The following is an 18,634-nucleotide window of genomic DNA, read 5'->3' on the forward strand; positions in this document are numbered from 1 at the left end:
CACACACAACACACACACACACACACACACACTCACACACACACACACACACACACACACACACACACACACAAAAACATGTGCAGAGCCACTTGTAACTATTCTGATTGCCCATGAGGTTTGTATTACATGCCTTCACCCCACACACACACACACACACACACACACACAGACTGTGTAGATCCTCCAGATGTGTGTTGGCTCTGCATGTGTGGTTTCTGGCCCACACGCTGCTGCACTTCCCCTGAGCCCAGAGGGCCACGCAAAGCCTATGAGGCAACACACACATCTGGACCAATCCGCTCACTCCTTCACTAATTTTCTCAGAGCTCTCATACGCTCTCTCTCTCTCTCTCTCTCTCTCTCTAACTCTGTCTCTGTCCATCATTGCTTACTCACACATATGCTTAGTTGGGATCCCCCAGCCCAGAGTGTCCAAGAGTGTTCCACAATGTATCAGAGTATCCCAAAGTGTATCAGAGTATATTAAAGTGTATCAGAGTGTATTAAAGTGTATCAGAGTGTATTAAAGTGTATCAGAGTCTCTCAAAGTGTCTCAAAGTGTATCAGAGTGTATCAAAGTGTCTTAAAGTGTATCAAAGTGTCTTAAAGTGTCTCAAAGTGTATCAGAGTGTATCAGAGTGTCTCAAAGTGTATCAAAGTGTATCAGAGTGTATCAAAGTGTCTCAAAGTGTATCAGAGTGTATCAAAGTGTCTTAAAGTGTCTTAAAGTGTATCAGAGTGTATCAGAGTGTATTAAAGTGTATCAAAGTGTCTTAAAGTGTCTCAAAGTGTATCAGAGTGTATCAGAGTGTATCAAAGTGTATCAGAGTGTATCAAAGTGTCTTAAAGTGTCTTAAAGTGTATCAGAGTGTATCAGAGTGTATCAAAGTGTATCAGAGTGTATCAGAGTGTCTCAAAGTGTATCAGAGTGTATCAAAGTGTCTCAAAGTGTATCAGAGTGTATCAGAGTGTATCAAAGTGTCTTAAAGTGTCTTAAAGTGTATCAGAGTGTATTAAAGTGTATCAAAGTGTCTTAAAGTGTCTTAAAGTGTATCAGAGTGTATTAAAGTGTATCAAAGTGTCTTAAAGTGTCTCAAAGTGTATCAGAGTGTATCAGAGTGTCTCAAAGTGTATCAGAGTGTATCAAAGTGTCTTAAAGTGTCTTAAAGTGTATCAGAGTGTATCAGAGTGTATCAGAGTGTATTAAAGTGTATCAAAGTGTCTTAAAGTGTCTCAAAGTGTATCAGAGTGTATCAGAGTGTATCAGAGTGTATCAGAGTGTGTCAAAGTGTCTTAAAGTGTCTCAAAGTGTATCAGAGTGTATCAGAGTGTCTTAAAGTGTCTTAAAGTGTATCAGAGTGTATTCATGTCCATTGATTAAATGCACTTATTGTCATGTGTACATTAATTACTATTAAAACACTATTCTAACGGCCATGGCTTCAGTTTATCAAATATAGTGGCTACTGTGTGTGACTGCTATTTCCACAGATAGACTATACAAATTACATAGACTCATTTGTATGCCAGACCTATTTCCATTCATTCATTTACATCATTTACTATGTTTACTACATTTACAACAGTTACTCCAACAAAAGCAGGATAAACTTTAATACCCTTGATTTTAGAAGAAACAATGAGTGAGCAGATGTCCCAACTAACGCACATACACATTCTCTCTCTCTCTCTCTCTCTCTCTCTCTCTCTCTCTCTCTCTCTCAGAGCCATATCTCTGCAGTCTATCATCACCAGAAGGAAGCGGCTAAAGGACAGGAAATGAGGCGCAATCATAGTGACCAATTAAGGGCATTAATTAAGAGAAGATGTTCATCTCCTCTCCTCTTACGTTATACTACAAATCCTTCCCAACATGCCTTTCAGAGGCTCACACTGCTCAATGTGTGTGTGTGTGTGTGTGTGTGTGTGTGAACTATGACTGAATTAAACTATGCCTAATCCAGGACTAAAGAGTGAGTAAACTGAATACTATAAATTGACCGGGTGTGTGTTTATGTAACAGTGTGTATGACTGTCTGCCCAGACATAGAACTGACAATAGTTTCCGGTTGAGAGTATGCTGTGCGTGATTGGCTGCTGCTTTTATCCCACAGCTCATCACAGTGTTCTCCAGCATCCACAGTACTAGTTCCTGTTCATGTCACATGACAGATTTAAACAGAATTAAAGCACATACCCTGATCGAGAGTCCACAACGATGGCTCTTGGATTCACTAAATCCGTATTGAACAGAATCCGTCGCCCACTTCCGTCCAGGTTGGCGGTTTCGATCTTGTCCGGTGTGCTGTCCACCCAGAACAGCCTCCTCCTCGCCACGTCCACCGCCAAACCCTCCGGACTCATCAGACCTGAAAAAACAACACACGTCCTGTAAATTTAGATCTGAAAAAGATCTGAAATCCATTGACCCGGGCAACAATTTTCAGTTTGTAGAACAATTTCTGAATGCTACAGTTAACATTTTATTTTAGCCTTTTAAACATTCCCGTAACGTTACTTTAATTTTTAGTTTTGGGAATGTTACTTTTAACTTCTAACGCATTTAACGCTATTATTCGTCTAGCAGAAAACTAAGTTGTTTTTTTTTTACTTTTTTTATAAGTAAGTTCTCATCACAACGTGCTCTGAGGAAAGCAAGTTGACCTTCTGTACTCCCTCTCAGACTCTGGCTGCTGATGGAGAAGCAGCATGACTCGGGATTCAAATTGGTTACCCTCGTATCAAAGTGGCATTGGCCATTTTTGTCTTCTCCTGTAATTTTACTTTGTTTAACGTATACCATGTTTTTGTTTTATCAGTGTTTGTGTAACAAATCAGTATTGATTGTTTTATCAGTATTGTGTTTTAGCCGTATAACTGTGTCAGTTGTAACTGTGTTACTTGTATAACTGTGTCAGTTTTAACTGTGTTAGCTGTATAACAGTACTGGCTGTGTAAGCTGTATAACTGTGTTAGGTTTGTCTGTTTTAGCTGTATAACTGTGTTAGGTTTGTCTGTTTTAGCTGTATAACTGTGTTAGGTTTGTCTGTGTAAGCTGTATAACTGGGTTAGTTGTGTCTGTTTAGCTGTATAACTGTGTTAGGTTTGTCTGTTTTAGCTGTATAACTGGGTTAGTTGTGTCTGTTTTAGCTGTATAACTGTGTTAGGTTTGTCTGTTTTAGCTGTACAACTGTGTTAGGTTTGTCTGTTTTAGCTGTATAACTGGGTTAGGTTTGTCTGTTTTAGCTGTATAACTGTGTTAGGTTTGTCTGTTTTAGCTGTATAACTGTGTTAGGTTTGTCTGTTTTAGCTGTATAACTGTGTTAGGTTTGTCTGTTTTAGCTGTATAACTGTGTTAGGTTTGTCTGTTTTAGCTGTACAACTGTGTTAGGTTTGTCTGTTTTAGCTGTATAACTGTGTTAGGTTTGTCTGTTTTAGCTGTATAACTGTGTTAGGTTTGTCTGTTTTAGCTGTATAACTGTGTTAGGTTTGTCTGTTTTAGCTGTATAACTGTGTTAGGTTTGTCTGTTTTAGCTGTATAACTGTTAGGTTTGTCTGTTTTAGCTGTACAACTGTGTTAGGTTTGTCTGTTTTAGCTGTATAACTGTGTTAGGTTTGTCTGTTTTAGCTGTATAACTGTGTTAGTTGTGTCTGTTTTAGCTGTATAACTGTTAGGTTTGTCTGTTTTAGCTGTACAACTGTGTTAGGTTTGTCTGTTTTAGCTGTATAACTGTGTTAGGTTTGTCTGTTTTAGCTGTATAACTGTTAGGTTTGTCTGTTTTAGCTGTATAACTGTATTAGTTGTAAATGTGTAAACTGTATAACTATTTTAGCTGTATAACTGTGTCAGTTGTAACTGTGTAAGCTGTATAACTGTGTAAGCAGTATAACTGTGCTGGCTGTGTAACCTGTAATGAGTTACCGGTGTTGATAAGGATCTCAGGCTCGGCTCCCGGCTCCAGAGCAGCTCTGCTGATTGTTCTTCCTGACAGATCCGTCCAGTACACCTTCCTCTCTCTGCAGTCATAGTCTAACGCAACCACTATAGCGCTCTGTAACAAACACAGTTACTAACATAGTTACTAACACAGTTACTAACAATCACACTCACACACAGAGAGAACCATAGGATCAACAAGAAAGAACAGTCACAACTGAGATATTGCATTATTAGTATTAGGAAAAAATGACATGATAAATGACTCCAGATTGGCCAAAATGCTGTAAATTAAATTACTGTACTTTTTGCACTAAAAGGCGCACTTACAATCCTTTCATTTTCCCAAAAATCATCTTATAAGAAGCGTCTTATAATCTGGTGCATCTTTTGTATGAATTCTACCAGTACAGCGTTATACAGAAGTTTCAGTTAGTTTCCATTAGTATTAGCATTAGCTGCTAACCGTGCTAAGCTCTAGCTCTTTCGCCGTTCAGAGGTGAGTATTATCAGCCTGTAGCCTGCTGCTAACCCCAGCTAGCACTGTTGGAGCCCCCGGCTAGCACTGCTGAAGCAGCATTAGCATAACCCGCTAACCGCACCGCTAAGCGCTAGTTAGCTCTTTCGCTGTTCAGTGCTGAGTATACTGGACTGTAGCCTGTTACTGAGCCCAGGTAGCACTGCTGGAGCAGCATTAGCATAACCCATTAACTGCACTAAGTGCTAGCTAGCTCTTTGGCTGTTCAGAGGTGAGTATTATCGACCTGTAGCCTTCTCCCAATCCTGGATTGCACTGCTGGAGCAGCATTAGCATTACCACTAGCAGTTAGTCACTAATACTAATGTTTCAACTTTAGTGAAAATCTGTAAATCTAAGCTTACTGTAAACAAACAGAAGCGCTTTACTCACACAAATTTTTCAGTAGATAAATCTGTGTAGATTAACATCCAGCACTTATTTTACTTTCTTGATTTTTTATAAGAAATTCAGTTCTGTCGACTTAGCTTAGTTTAGCTTTACAGTTCTCGCCACTGGAATGCGCCTTAAGTATAAAAAGAGACCAGAAAATAGAATTTTATTGATAGTGCGCCTTATGTAATACCTTATAGTGCGAAAAAATATGGTTAATTCAGATTTATAGCCTTTGGCTTTAATTTGTACATACTGAGATCATATTTTCGGTAGTTATGTAAACACATTGTTATCTCCAAACTGCAATTGTTACAAAGTTTTGGTGAATTTTCTTTTAATTTTAAATGTTGATATAGTGTGAAAGGGAATAAATTAGAGGTTTAAAGCTGTGAATTGATGACGTTTATGTACAGGGAGAAGTTATAACATGTTATAAACGTGGTTCTCACATGTAGAGTTAAAAGCACTGAAGCTCTGCCTTTGTCCATCCGAGTCCCGTTCAGAGGCAGCACTCCGATCTGCTGGCCTTGAGCATAGAGCAATGAGACGCCTGAGGGGGGCGGAGTCACGTCGGGGCGGGGCAGGGGACGCATGGTAGGTGGGGCAACTGTTGGTATACCTAGAGGACATCAAAGAAGCATTATTAGGACATTGGGATATTAATGCAAATTAAACGTAATCTCCATCTCCAAGTTCAATTTATTAGTTTTACAATGACGCTACAAGTAATGCAAGTTTAGTGCACCAGCATTGTGAAAAATGTGTTTCTGAATCATCACACACCTGAGTTTTGATCATAAATGGACAGAAGTGTATTGCAAAGATCCTAAAGCCTTAATTCTGCTCATAATGTACTGTTACACAGTGATAAAACCATGGAAATAGGTCTAAATAAGACTACTGAACACATCTACACAGTGCAATCATGTTCACACACCTGAAAACAGTCTAGCTCATTACAGAAGCTACAAAACTGACCTTCCTTTGAGCAGATTGAGTTTCTGGAGCATCACATTTGTGGGGTCAATTAAACGCTCAAAATGGCCAGAAAAAGAGAACTTTCATCTGAAACTCGACAGTCTATTCTTGTTCTTAGAAATGAAGGCTATTCCATGCGAGAAATTGCTAAGAAATTGAAGATTTCCTACAACGGTGTGTACTACTCCCTTCAGAGGACAGTACAAACAGGCTCTAACCAGAGTAGAAAAAGAAGTGGGAGGCCGCGTTGCACAACTAAGCAAGAAGATAAGTACATTAGAGTCTCTAGTTTGAGAAACAGACGCCTCACAGGTCCCCAACTGGCATCTTCATTAAATAGTACCCGCAAAACACCAGTGTCAACATCTACAGTGAAGAGGCGGCTGCGGGATTTTGGGCTTCAGGGCAGAGTGGCAAAGAAGAAGCCATATCTGAGACTGGCTAATAAAAGAAAAAGATTAAGATGGGCAAAAGAACACAGACATTGGACAGAGGAAGACTGGAAAAAAGTGTTGTGGACGGATGAATCCAAGTTTGAGGTGTTTGGATCACAAAGAAGAACGTTTGTGAGACGCAGAACAAATGAAAATATGCTGGAAGAATGCCTGACCCCATCTGTTAAGCATGGTGGAGGTAATGTGATGGTCTGGGGTTGCTTTGGTGCTGGTAAGGTGGGAGATTTGTACAGGGTAAAAGGGATTCTGAATAAGGAAGGCTATCACTCCATTTTGCAATGCCATGCCATACCCAGTGGACAGCGCCTGATCGGAGCCAATTTCGTCCTACAACAGGACAATGACCCTAAACACACCTCCAAATTGTGCAAGAACTATTTACAGCAGAAGCAGGCAGCTGGTATTCTATTGGTAATGGAGTGGCCAGCGCAGTCACCAGATCTGAACCCCATTGAGCTGTTGTGGGAGCAGCTTGACCGTATGGTACGCCAGAAGTGCCCATCCAACCAATCCAACTTGTGGGAGCTGCTTCTAGAAGCGTGGGGTGCAATTTCTCCAGCTTACCTCAACAAATTAACAGCTAGAATGCCAAAGGTGTGCAATGCTGTAATTTCTGCAAATGGAGGATTCTTTGATGAAAGCAAAGTTTGATGTAAAAACAATGTTATTTCAAATACAAATCATTATTTCTAACCTTGTCAATGTCTTGACTCTATTTTCTATTCATTTCACAACGTATGGTGGTGAATAAGTGTGACTTTTCATGGAAAACACAAAATTGTTTGAGTGACCCCAAACTTTTGAACGGTAGTGTATTTATATATATATATATTAAAATATTAATTGATATTAGAAACCTCATTTCTATTTCTTCTTTAGATGTTCTTATCTGGTGAGCTGTTAACTTGCGGTTTCTGAGGCTGAATTTATCCTGTATAACAGAGGAAACTCTCGATCTTCCTTTCCTGGGGCGGTCCTGATGAGTGCCAATTTCATCATTACAATGTTTTTGATGTTCTTCGCATTTAGGCATTTTTGAGAATACTTTTTAAAGTTCTTAGAAGGTTTCAGATTGACTGATTTGACTTTTTCTTAAATTATTTTATTTCTTTATTTAGTCGAGTAGTTGTTGCTTCTCATAATCTGGATTAGAACATTACTCAAATATTCACTATTCACTGTTTACCTGTAACTCTACCTCTTCACTACTTTACTTTAACTGATGCTCTCAAACACTTTATTAAGAGACAAGAAATTCAAGTAATTAACTCTTGATGAGTTCAGCACAGCTGTTAACTGAAAGCTTTAATTCCAGCTGACTCTACCTCATAAAGCTGAATAAAATATAAAACATATTGTGGGTTAACACTTTTTTTTGTTTAGTAAATAATTCCATATGATTTTAAATGTCAAATAGTACATGTTTGTATGGGGGGCGTGTTTAATGATTAGCATCATGCTAACTCTTGGGGTACATATACGCTTCCATTACTTGCATTACTTGCTTGTTAGCTTTAGCATTAGCCTTGTAGCTCTAGTGGTAAACTAAAGCAGTAAACTTGACTCCTTGTCTGATTGACTGCACTGGATGTTAGACTGACAGAAGTAGTCGTTTTATGTGAATTCAGAAGGATCACTCACAGGCAGGTTTGACGGGGTCGTTTGAGCGAGTGCCAGCTACCTCCCGGCCGTCCCTGTCCACACACCAGCAGTAGCTGCTGTCTCCGTAACACTGCACCGGGTTAAACTCTCCAGCAGAGTCGCACTGCGGCAGGTACTGCTGAGGACTGGGGCGACCCCCGTAATGCTCCAGCAGACTCGCCCTCCAGCGCTCACACACCGTCTCCGGACGCTGGGTGGGCACCACTGCAGGGTGAGAGGAAAATACAGTCATTAGTTAATAATTAACTTAATATATAAACATTCATACACATCCATACTTACCTAAAGCAATACATACTCATCCATACCTATTTATACCCATCTACACCAAACTATATCCTGCTATATCCAAATATACTCTTCTATTCTCATTCCTACCCACCCATACTTATCTATACCAATACAGCGCCATTCCTACCATACTATATTTATACTAATAAGTAAACCAATCAATATATAGCTATCCCAAATTATGCCCAACCATACCCAGCTATACCCATCTATATTCACCACTCATACCTATCTATTCCCAGCCATACTTAACATTATCCATATATAACCATTTATATATATAAATATCCAAACATATATCCATACCCATAAATATCCAAACATACCCATTTATACTCATCTATATATATATATATACTTACAAATACCACGCTATACCAATTTATGTCCATCGATGTCTCCCTATACACATCTATACTCATCTATACCCAACCAAACCCATTAATTTCCACTTATACCCATTTATACCCATACAAACCCATTAACACCCAAGCACATGTATACCTATCTACACCCCTCTATACCCATCCATACCCATCTATACCAATACAAACCCATTGACACCCAACCATTTCAATGTATACGTATCTATACCCATTTATACCCATCCATACCCATCTATACCCATCCATACCCATCTATACCAATACAAACCCATTGACACCCAACCATATCAATGTATACGTATCTATACCCATCCATACCATATATACCCATCCATACCCATCTATACCCATTCATACCCATTTATACCAATACAAACCCATTGACACCCAACCATTTCAATGTATATGTATCTATACCAATTTATACCCATCCATACTCACTCAAACTCATCTATATCCATCTATACTCATTTATACTCATCTATACCCAAACCCATATTAACTTATATTCATTTAAACTACTAAAAATATATATTTGGTACTTTTTGTTTGTTTGTTTAAGGATTGATATATTCATATACAATACAGCAGTGTTTAAATATCTTAGCCAATCCCAACTTTATGTGTAGTGTATTTACCTGGAGCATCACAGTTGAATCGGGGGCTTCCAGGTGGGGTCCTGGTGCCCTGTCTCTCCTGTCCTCTACTGTCCACACACCAGCAGTGTCCTGTAGAACCGTGGCACTGCTGCGGCCGGTACTGACCCTGATCATCACACTGAGGGACGTGGGCTCCAACCGGTGGTGATCCATCTCCTCTCTGCAGACTGTCTCTGTGCTGCTCACACTGAGTCTTAGGACGCACTAAATAAAAACAAATATCAAACTTTAATTATTAAACGGGGTTGTTATGTACCCGTTCATACCAACTGATACCCATTCATACCTTTCCAGACCCATCAACACCCATCCATTTCCTACCCATATCATTCTATATCCTTCATTACCCATCCAAACCCATGTTTCTTACCCATACCCACCATCTATACCCAACCTATTCCCTAACTGTAACCATCTATACTCAATCTATTCCCATCTATATCCTTCTATATCCATTCATTCCCATCAATACCCATCTATACATTTCCATATCCAGCCATAACCCTCTGCTCGCCATCCATACCTCTCATACCCAACCATACCCATTCGTACACTTCTATAGCCAACCCTAACCCTCTATTCGTCATTCAAATCCAATCACACCCAACCATACCCATCTATATCCATTTATACTCAATTCTACCATCCATACTCAACCCTACCCTAACTATTTTAACTGATATTATAGAGGTTGTTTACTATCTCTACACTTTTCTATGGTCTCTGAACTTAAACACCATTGAGTTTATGTATTTACCTGGAGCATCACAGTTGAATCGGGGGCTACCAGGTGGGGTCCTGGTACCTTGTCTCTCCTGTCCCCTGCTGTCTACACACCAGCAGTGTCCTGTAGAACCGTGGCACTGCTGCTGCCGGTACTGACCCTGCTCATCACACTGAGGGACGTAGGCTCCGACCGGTGGTGATCCATCTCCTCTCTGCAGACTGTCTCTGTGCTGCTCACACTGAGTCTTAGGACGCTCTATATTGATCAATTATTAAAATGACTTTAATAAATTAACAACACAGTAAATATACCTGTTCATACCAACTGATACCCATTTATATCTCTCCAGACCCATCAACACCCATCCATTTTCTAACCATATCCTTCCATACCCATCCCATACCCACCAACTAAGCTTATCCTGTTCCCTATCCGTAACCAGTTATATCCATCCATACTCAATCTATTCCCATCTATATCCCTACATATCCATTCATACTAATAAATACTCATTTATACATTTCCATAGCCAGCCATAACCCTCTATTCTCCATCCATACACCCTCATATCCAACCATGCCTTTCTAGACCCATTTATACACCTCAATAACCAGTCATAACCCTCTATTCGCCATCCACATTTATTAATACCCAACCATACCCATTCATACCCAATCCTACCATCCATACCCATCCCTACCCTAACTATTTTAACTGATATTATAATGGTTGTTTACTGTCTCTATACTTTTCTATGGTCTCTGAATTTGAACTCCATTGAGTTTATGTATTTACCTGGAGCATCACAGTTGAATTGGGGGCTTCCCGGTGGGGTCCTGGTACCCTGTCGTTCCTGTCCTCTAATGTCCACACACCAGCAGTGTCCTGTAGAACCGTGGCACTGCTGCGGCCGGTACTGACCCTGCTCATCACACTCAGGGACGAAGGCTCCAACCAGGGTTAAACCATCTGATCCTCTCTGCAGACTGTCTCTGTGCTGCTCACACTGAGTCTTAGGACGTTCTGAATAAAAACAGAAAAAGACTTGATCAGTTGTCAAAATTACTTGAATTAATAAATAGGGTTGTTTAATAATGTTCATACCAACTGATAACCATTTATACATTTCCAGACCCATCAACACCCAGCCATTTCCTACCCATATCCTTCTATATTCTTCCATACCCATCCAAACCCACGTTTCTTACCCATACCCACCATCTATACCCAACCTATTCCCTATCTGTAACCATCTATACTCATCTATATATAATCTATTCCCATCTATATCCTTCCATATCCATTCATTCTCATCAATACCCAACTATACATTTCCATATCCAGCCATAACCTACTATGTCCCATCCTTACCCTCTCAAACCCAACAATACCCATTTATACACCTCAATAACCAACCATAACCCTCTATTATTTATCCACATCCAATCATACCCAACAATATCCATCTATACCCATTTATACCCAATCCTACCATCCATACCCAACCCTACCCAATCTATTTAAACTGATATTATGGTCTTTGAATTTGAACTCCATTGAGTAGATATATTTACCTGGAGCATCACAGTTGAATTGGGGGCTTCCAGGTGGGGTCCTGGTGCCCTGTCTCTCCTGTCCTCTGCTGTCCACACACCAGCAGTGTCCTGTAGAACCGTGGCACTGCTGCGGCCGGTACTGACCCTGATCATCACACTGAGGGATGTGGGCTCCAACCGGTGGTGATCCATCTCCTCTCTGCAGACTGTCTCTGTGCTGCTCACACTGAGTCTTAGGACGCTCTAAATAAAAACAAATATCAAACTTTAATTATTAAACGGGGTTGTTATGTACCCGTTCATACCAACTGATACCCATTTATTCCTTTTCAGCACGTTCTCCCTGTGTCTGCGTGGGTTTCCTCCGGGTTCTCCGGTTTCCTCCCACAGTCCAAAGACGGCACGTTCAGGCTAATTGGAACTTGATTGAAATTGCCCCTTAGGTGTGAGTGTGTGAGTGACTGTGTCTGTGTGTCTGTCTGTGTCTGTCTGCCTTGCGATGGCTTAGATCGTAGAACCTTGTGATTAGACAGTACCTTTCCTGCCGCGAAATAGCCGACGAGCTGATGTGGCGTTAAACTCGACTACCCAACCCCAACCCATTCCTTTTCAGACCCATCAACACCCAGCCATTTCCTACCCATCTCATTCTATATCCATCCATACCCATCAAAACCCATCATATTCCCTATTGTAACCATCTATACCCATCCATACTCATTCTTTTCCCATCTATATTCTTTCATATCCATTCATACTCATCAATACCCATCTATACATTTTTTAATAGTCAGCCATACCCCTCTATTCCCCATCCACACCCACTCAAACTCAACCATACCAAACCATACCCAATCTATTTCCATCGAAATCCTTCCATATCCATTCAAACTCATCAATACCCATCTATACACTTCCACAGCCAGCCATACCCAACAATACCCATTTATACACCTTAGTAACCAGCCATAACCCTCTATTCGCCATCCACATCCAATCATATCCAACCATACCCATCTATATCCATTTATACTCAATTCTACCATACATACTCAACCCTACCCTAACTATTTTAACTGATATTACAGAGGTTGCTTACCGTCTCAACACTTTTTTATGGTCTCTGAATTTAAACTCCATTGAGTAAATATATTTACCTGGAGCATCACAGTTGAATTGGGGGCTTCCAGGTGGGGTCCTGGTTCCCTGTCTCTCCTGTCCTCTACTGTCCACACACCAGCAGTGTCCTGTAGAACCGTGGCACTGCTGCGGCCGGTACTGACCCTGCTCATCACACTCAGGGACGAAGGCTCCCTCCAGGGTTAAACCATCTGGTCCTCTTTGCAGACTGTCTCTGTGCTGCTCACACTGAGTCTTAGGACGCTCTAAATAAAAGCAGAGAGGGAGAAAGACTTGATCAGCTATCATTTAGATTTAAACCAGCAGCGATTGTACATATACTCATTCATACCCACTGATACCCATCAACACCCTTTCATTCACAGCCATACTCACCTAGTCCCTATCTATATCTATCTATACCCCATCTATTTCCTATCCATCAATATCTATTTTTGAGAGAGCTGATTTTTGTATGACTATATATTTATTCATATCCACATATCAGTGTTTATACAGGTTGTTCACAGACTCTATACTTTTCTATGGTCTCTAAATATGGACTCCATTGAGTAGATATATTTACCTGGAGCATCACAGTTGAATTGGGGGCTTCCAGGTGGGGTCCTGGTTCCCTGTCTCTCCTGTCCCCTGCTGTCCACACACCAGCAGTGTCCTGTAGAACCGTGGCACTGCTGCGGCCGGTACTGACCCTGCTCATCACACTCAGGGACGAAGGCTCCCTCCAGGGTTAAACCATCTGATCCTCTCTGCAGACTGTCTCTGTGCTGCTCACACTGAGTCTTTGGACGCTCTATATTGATCAATTATTAAAAATACTTTAATTAGTATTAGCCTTATATATTTTCTATTCTTCTGTGTTTTGATTTGTCTGAGTATGTTTCTTATTGTATTGTGTTGTTGCTGCTGGATGCCTAAATTTCCATCGGGATAAATAAAGTATCTATCTATCTATCTATCTATCTATCTATCTATCTATCTATCTATCTATCTATCTATCTATCTATCTATCTATCTATCTATCTATCTATCTATCTATCTATCTATCTATCTATCTATCTATCTATCTATCTATCTATCTATCTATCTATCTATCTATCTATCTATCTATCTAGTAAACAACACAGTAAATATACCCATTCATACCAACTAATACCCAATTATATCTCTCCCGACCCATCAACACCCATGAATTTCCTACCCATATCATTTTATATCTTTCCATCTCCATCCAAACCCATGTTTCCAACCCATATCCATCATCTACACCCATCCTATTTCCTATCTGTGACCATCTACATCCATCCAAATTCATTCATACCAATCTATACCCATTTATACACTTCCATAACTAGCCAGCCATAACCCTCTATTCACCACCCACACACACTTATACCAAATCTGACCAATTTATACACATTTATACTTAATCCTACCATCCATACCCAACCCTACCCAATTTATTTGCATCTATATCCTTCCATATCCATTTATTAAGGGAATGATGACTGGCACACTTTCAACATATTTACCTGGAGCATCACAGTTGAATCGGGGGCTACCAGGTGGGGTCCTGGTGCCCTGTCTCTCCTGTCCCCTGCTGTCCACACACCAGCAGTGTCCTGTAGAACCGTGGCACTGCTGCGGCCGGTACTGACCCTGCTCATCACACTCAGGGACGAAGGCTCCCTCCAGGGTTAAACCATCTGATCCTCTCTGCAGACTGTCTCTGTGCTGCTCACACTGAGTCTTAGGACGCTCTGGATGAAGACACAGAGAGATAGATGGTTTCAGTCCAATTACAGGAGGTGAGACAGGCTGTTGTCATCTATTAAACAAACAGAACCTGGACTCATTGATAAAGAGGACACAGTTCCAGTCTGCAGCAGCACAGGTTTCTCATTCACAACACCCTAATGGTGGCCAATGATGCATCTCTGTTGTCAACTGGGCAAATATTAATTCTCTGACTGTATCGTAAAGGAGTGTATAGTAGTCAACGGTCATTCACCAAGGGGTACACTACCCAAATGTAGCCACTGAAAAGCTTTTTTTAGGGCACTTTTAGGGCAAGAGCCAGGGCCCTATCTTACACCTTGTGCAAGGTGCATCATGATGCTCATTGCTATCTTTCACCCAACGGTCAGCAGTCTATTTACACATCTACCTCCTGCGACGTTTAAACAGCAACAGTGCTTCTGTATATATCTACTATTGTATTGCTTGATATCTTGGCAACGGAAAACACAGGTGCACCACTGACTGAATACAACCTAGTCAGACGTCAACAGTCAGACGTTCATTGCTATCTTGGCAACACACACATGGACACAGCCGTGCACAAATCCAACTTTTGCATCAATAATAAACAGAACGAGCAAGCAGGTTAGTTTCCTCTGCTAAAAAGTGCTGAACAAGTCCAGGCAGCTGCGCCGTTAAAATAGCAATCCGCCAAAGTCAGAGCTCACCTGACTCTGACGATTGGTTTATTTCATGTTACACCCAAAGTTATCCACACCCATGATTAATTAAGAGAATTAGTACATGCTTTTTGCGCATTTCGAGATGCACAAGGCATACTTTCCCCATTGTTACAATAGAAAAGACATACTGACAAGCCCTAAATCAAGCTGCATATATACTGTTTGCTGGTAAGCGTATTTTTGTGTCTGTTTTCGTGATGCAAGAATGACTTGGCCTTGCTAAACCACCCAGGCCGTGGGAGAGAGTGTCTCTGTGTCTCTTTAGGAGTGAGGTGGATCTCGTCACTCTCTGACAGTTACGTGAGTCAAGCGTGTGGAGTAATTCCACCCACACTCCGCTCTGCCCGGGTCAGGGACGCCCACCCCCACTTTATACCTCAAAAGGGCTGAAATGGACCTACAGTGAAAAGGCATCTGGAAGTTGAGAAGACGCAGTTCCCTGCAATTAAAGCTCTCACACGCAATGGAAACATGGAAACTGTCCAAAAGTGTGAGGACACCAGCTTCCAAAAAGTTTCTTCTCAAATTTTACTTCAGTCAGTATTTTCTTACTAGAACTGTATGGTACATCACAGTAATTTGTCTGGGTTGTGGCCTCTGAATCTGCCTACTGCTATTTCCCCACTCCCATTTCCACACTTAGGGTTGCCAGGTATAGAACACAACAGCATGCAAAAGCCTGCTGCAGACATGGAAACAGGCAAACTGGCTATTCTAATCAGCTGAACAGGTAATCAATGAGCCTCAGTAAGGTTTGCTAACCATGGCTGGGTAATTTACCACCACCATTAGTGTAGTTAAGACGGGCATAACTTTGGGAACTCATTATACTGTATTATACTGTATGTACTGACTCTCCTGGTGTATTCACCTGGAGCATCACAGTTGAATCGGGGGCTTCCAGGTGGGGTCCTGGTGCCCTGTCTCTCCTGTCCTCTGCTGTCCACACACCAGCAGTGTCCTGTAGAACCGTGGCACTGCTGCGGCCGGTACTGACCCTGCTCATCACACTGAGGGACGTAGGCTCCAACCAGGGTTAAACCATCTGATCCTCTCTGCAGACTGTCTCTGTGCTGCTCACACTGAGTCTTAGGACGCTCTGGATGAAGACACAGAGAGAGTAGACAGTTATTATAATATTTAATATAGATATTTTACATATATAGAGTCAAAGGACCAGTATAACCATTGTCCTTGACTGTAGTTCCAGTAAATATTGGTATACAATCTTCATACAGATGGAGACAGCTTTAGATCCCAGAAGGGCTACAAGACGGATGGCGAGCTGGCTAATCTTCTCATAAAATAGTAAGAACTGAGCTTCAGCTATGGTTAGTTAACCATAGCAGGGTTTTTTTTACAATCAGTAGCTAGTAGGAATGAGCACATTAAATTAATATATTTTAACAATGAATTCTATAAAGTATTTACTCAAAAAGTATAATTAATATCAAGTAAAAGTTCATGTCACATTAATTTATTATACATCTCATTGTTATTGAGAAACTCCCCAGACACCAAAAGGTTTGTCTGTTGTCATTGGAAATATATTGTTATATCGCTCATCATGCTACATCATGCTACCGTACAACAGAAACCGATACGATACTTCAGTCAGTATTGTCTTACTAGAACTGTGTGGTACATTACTGTAATTTGTCTGGGTTGTGGCCTCTAAATTCCCCCAGTCCCATTTCCACACTCAGGGTTGCCAAGTATAGAACACAACAGCATGCAAACTCATTATACTGTATGTACTGATCCTGCTGGTGTGTTTACCTGGAGCGTCACAGTTGTAGGGTGAGGTTCCAGGTGGGGTCCTGGTTCCCTGTCTCTCCTGTCCCCTGCTGTCCACACACCAGCAGTGTCCTGTAGAACCGTGGCACTGCTGCTGCCGGTACTGACCCTGCTCATCACACTGAGGGACGTAGGCTCCGATTGGTGGTGATCCATCTCCTCTCTGCAGACTGTCTCTGTGCTGCTCACACTGAGTCTTAGGACGCTCTGAATAAAAACAGAAAAAGCAAAAACAGTTAATTTTGTATGTAACAGCTGGACATTTGAGAGTTTAAAGGGTCCAAATTATGGAAAATAATAAAAAATTAGTGTTTAATAGACGATAGAAACTTTTAAAATAGTGCTATATATTACACGATGCATAACATATCATGATTAAGGTGTACTGATTCATTATACCACAATATATAAAGGCTATGTCAGGCCTGTAGCTTGCTGCTAACCCCTGCGCAAGTGGTTAGCCACTAAAGCTAATGCTGCTGCACCTAGCCTTAGTGGAAATGTGGAAATCTAAGTTTACTCAAAATAAACGGAAGCGATTTTGTCACCCAAATAATCCGTGTTATGGAGAGAAATCTGCGTAGAGTAACATTTTTTAAAGAATTCCAGTTTTGCTTACTTAACTTAGCTTTACAGGTCTCGCTGCCCAGTAGTAAGTCATTTTTGGGAAGGAGAGAATTTCAATTCTCTGTATATCCTGTACATATGCAGCATTGACAATAAAACTACTTGACTTGACTTAAAACATGGCGATACCCCTGTTCCTTACTAGTGTAGCATAATGCGGCTTATACACAGGAGCGCCTTATGTACGGCCAAATGACTACATTTAATTTTGCAGTTTATTAAAGAATTAAAAAAATAATTCTAAACACCCACCATGCTGATGGTGGCAGTGGAAGCCATCTCCCTGAAACCCAGGCTGGCAGCGACAGTGGAAGGAGCCCGGCACATTGTAGCAGGAGGCGTGGTGGTGGCACGGCTGGTTTAGGCATTCATCAACATCTGTACACACACACAAAACAAATCATGTTAAAAAAACTGTAGTGTTTTGGGGGCTATAATTTATCTGAGGATCCCCCATCTACCTAAGCCTATATACATCCAACAGCTCTGGAAAAAAGACGCTACTACCAAATTAAAAACCTCTGGAATATAATCAAGAGGAAGATGAATGATCACAAGCAATCAAACCACCAAACTGAACTGCTTGAATTTTTGCACCAGGAGTAAAGCAGCATAAAGTTATCCAAAAGCAGTGTGTAAGACTGGTGGAGGAGAACATGATGCCAAGATGCATGAAAACTGAAGTGGCTTCTTAATGTTGCTATATAGACAAAAGTATTTTTTTTCTTTTATACTAAATGAACAGTGAAGTGATCCAGACTATGAATTAACACATAAGGAATCATGTAGTAACTTAAAAGTGTAAAACAAATAAAAAAAAACGTATTCTGAGTGTGCCAGTTCCATCATTATAATGTTTTTGATGGTCTTTGTGGTGACTACACTTGAGGATAGACTTAAACTTATTCAGTTCTTGTTTCTCATAACCTGGATTCGAACATTACTCAAATATTCTCTATTCACTGTATACCTGTAACTCTACCTCTTCACTACTTTACTTTAACTGATGCTCTCAAACAC

General features: G+C 40.8%; 1 protein-coding gene across 37 annotated transcripts in view; it reads right to left on the reverse strand.

Annotated features, from left to right (window-relative positions):
- nid2a (nidogen 2a (osteonidogen)) overlaps positions 1-18,634 on the reverse strand; it is a 73,768-nt gene that overhangs the window by 10,629 nt on the left and 44,505 nt on the right. Inside the window, exons 11-24 of one of the 37 annotated variants that reach the window (XM_049463698.1) lie at positions 17,867-17,992; positions 16,970-17,194; positions 16,062-16,289; positions 14,240-14,467; positions 13,273-13,500; positions 12,725-12,952; positions 11,586-11,810; positions 10,807-11,034; positions 10,042-10,266; positions 9,264-9,488; positions 7,928-8,152; positions 5,303-5,472; positions 3,926-4,055; positions 2,201-2,372 (exon numbers count right to left, since the gene is read on the reverse strand). In XM_049463698.1, coding sequence (XP_049319655.1) covers positions 2,201-2,372; positions 3,926-4,055; positions 5,303-5,472; positions 7,928-8,152; positions 9,264-9,488; positions 10,042-10,266; positions 10,807-11,034; positions 11,586-11,810; positions 12,725-12,952; positions 13,273-13,500; positions 14,240-14,467; positions 16,062-16,289; positions 16,970-17,194; positions 17,867-17,992 — 2,863 coding nt within the window. The remainder of the gene's footprint in view (positions 1-2,200; positions 2,373-3,925; positions 4,056-5,302; positions 5,473-7,927; positions 8,153-9,263; positions 9,489-10,041; positions 10,267-10,806; positions 11,035-11,585; positions 11,811-12,724; positions 12,953-13,272; positions 13,501-14,239; positions 14,468-16,061; positions 16,290-16,969; positions 17,195-17,866; positions 17,993-18,634) is intronic. The other 36 variants (XM_049463699.1, XM_049463706.1, XM_049463708.1 and 33 more) reach the window with 36 other exon arrangements.

This window comes from Astyanax mexicanus, chromosome 14 (assembly GCF_023375975.1).
Source record: "Astyanax mexicanus isolate ESR-SI-001 chromosome 14, AstMex3_surface, whole genome shotgun sequence".
Taxonomy (NCBI): Eukaryota; Metazoa; Chordata; class Actinopteri; order Characiformes; family Acestrorhamphidae; genus Astyanax; species Astyanax mexicanus.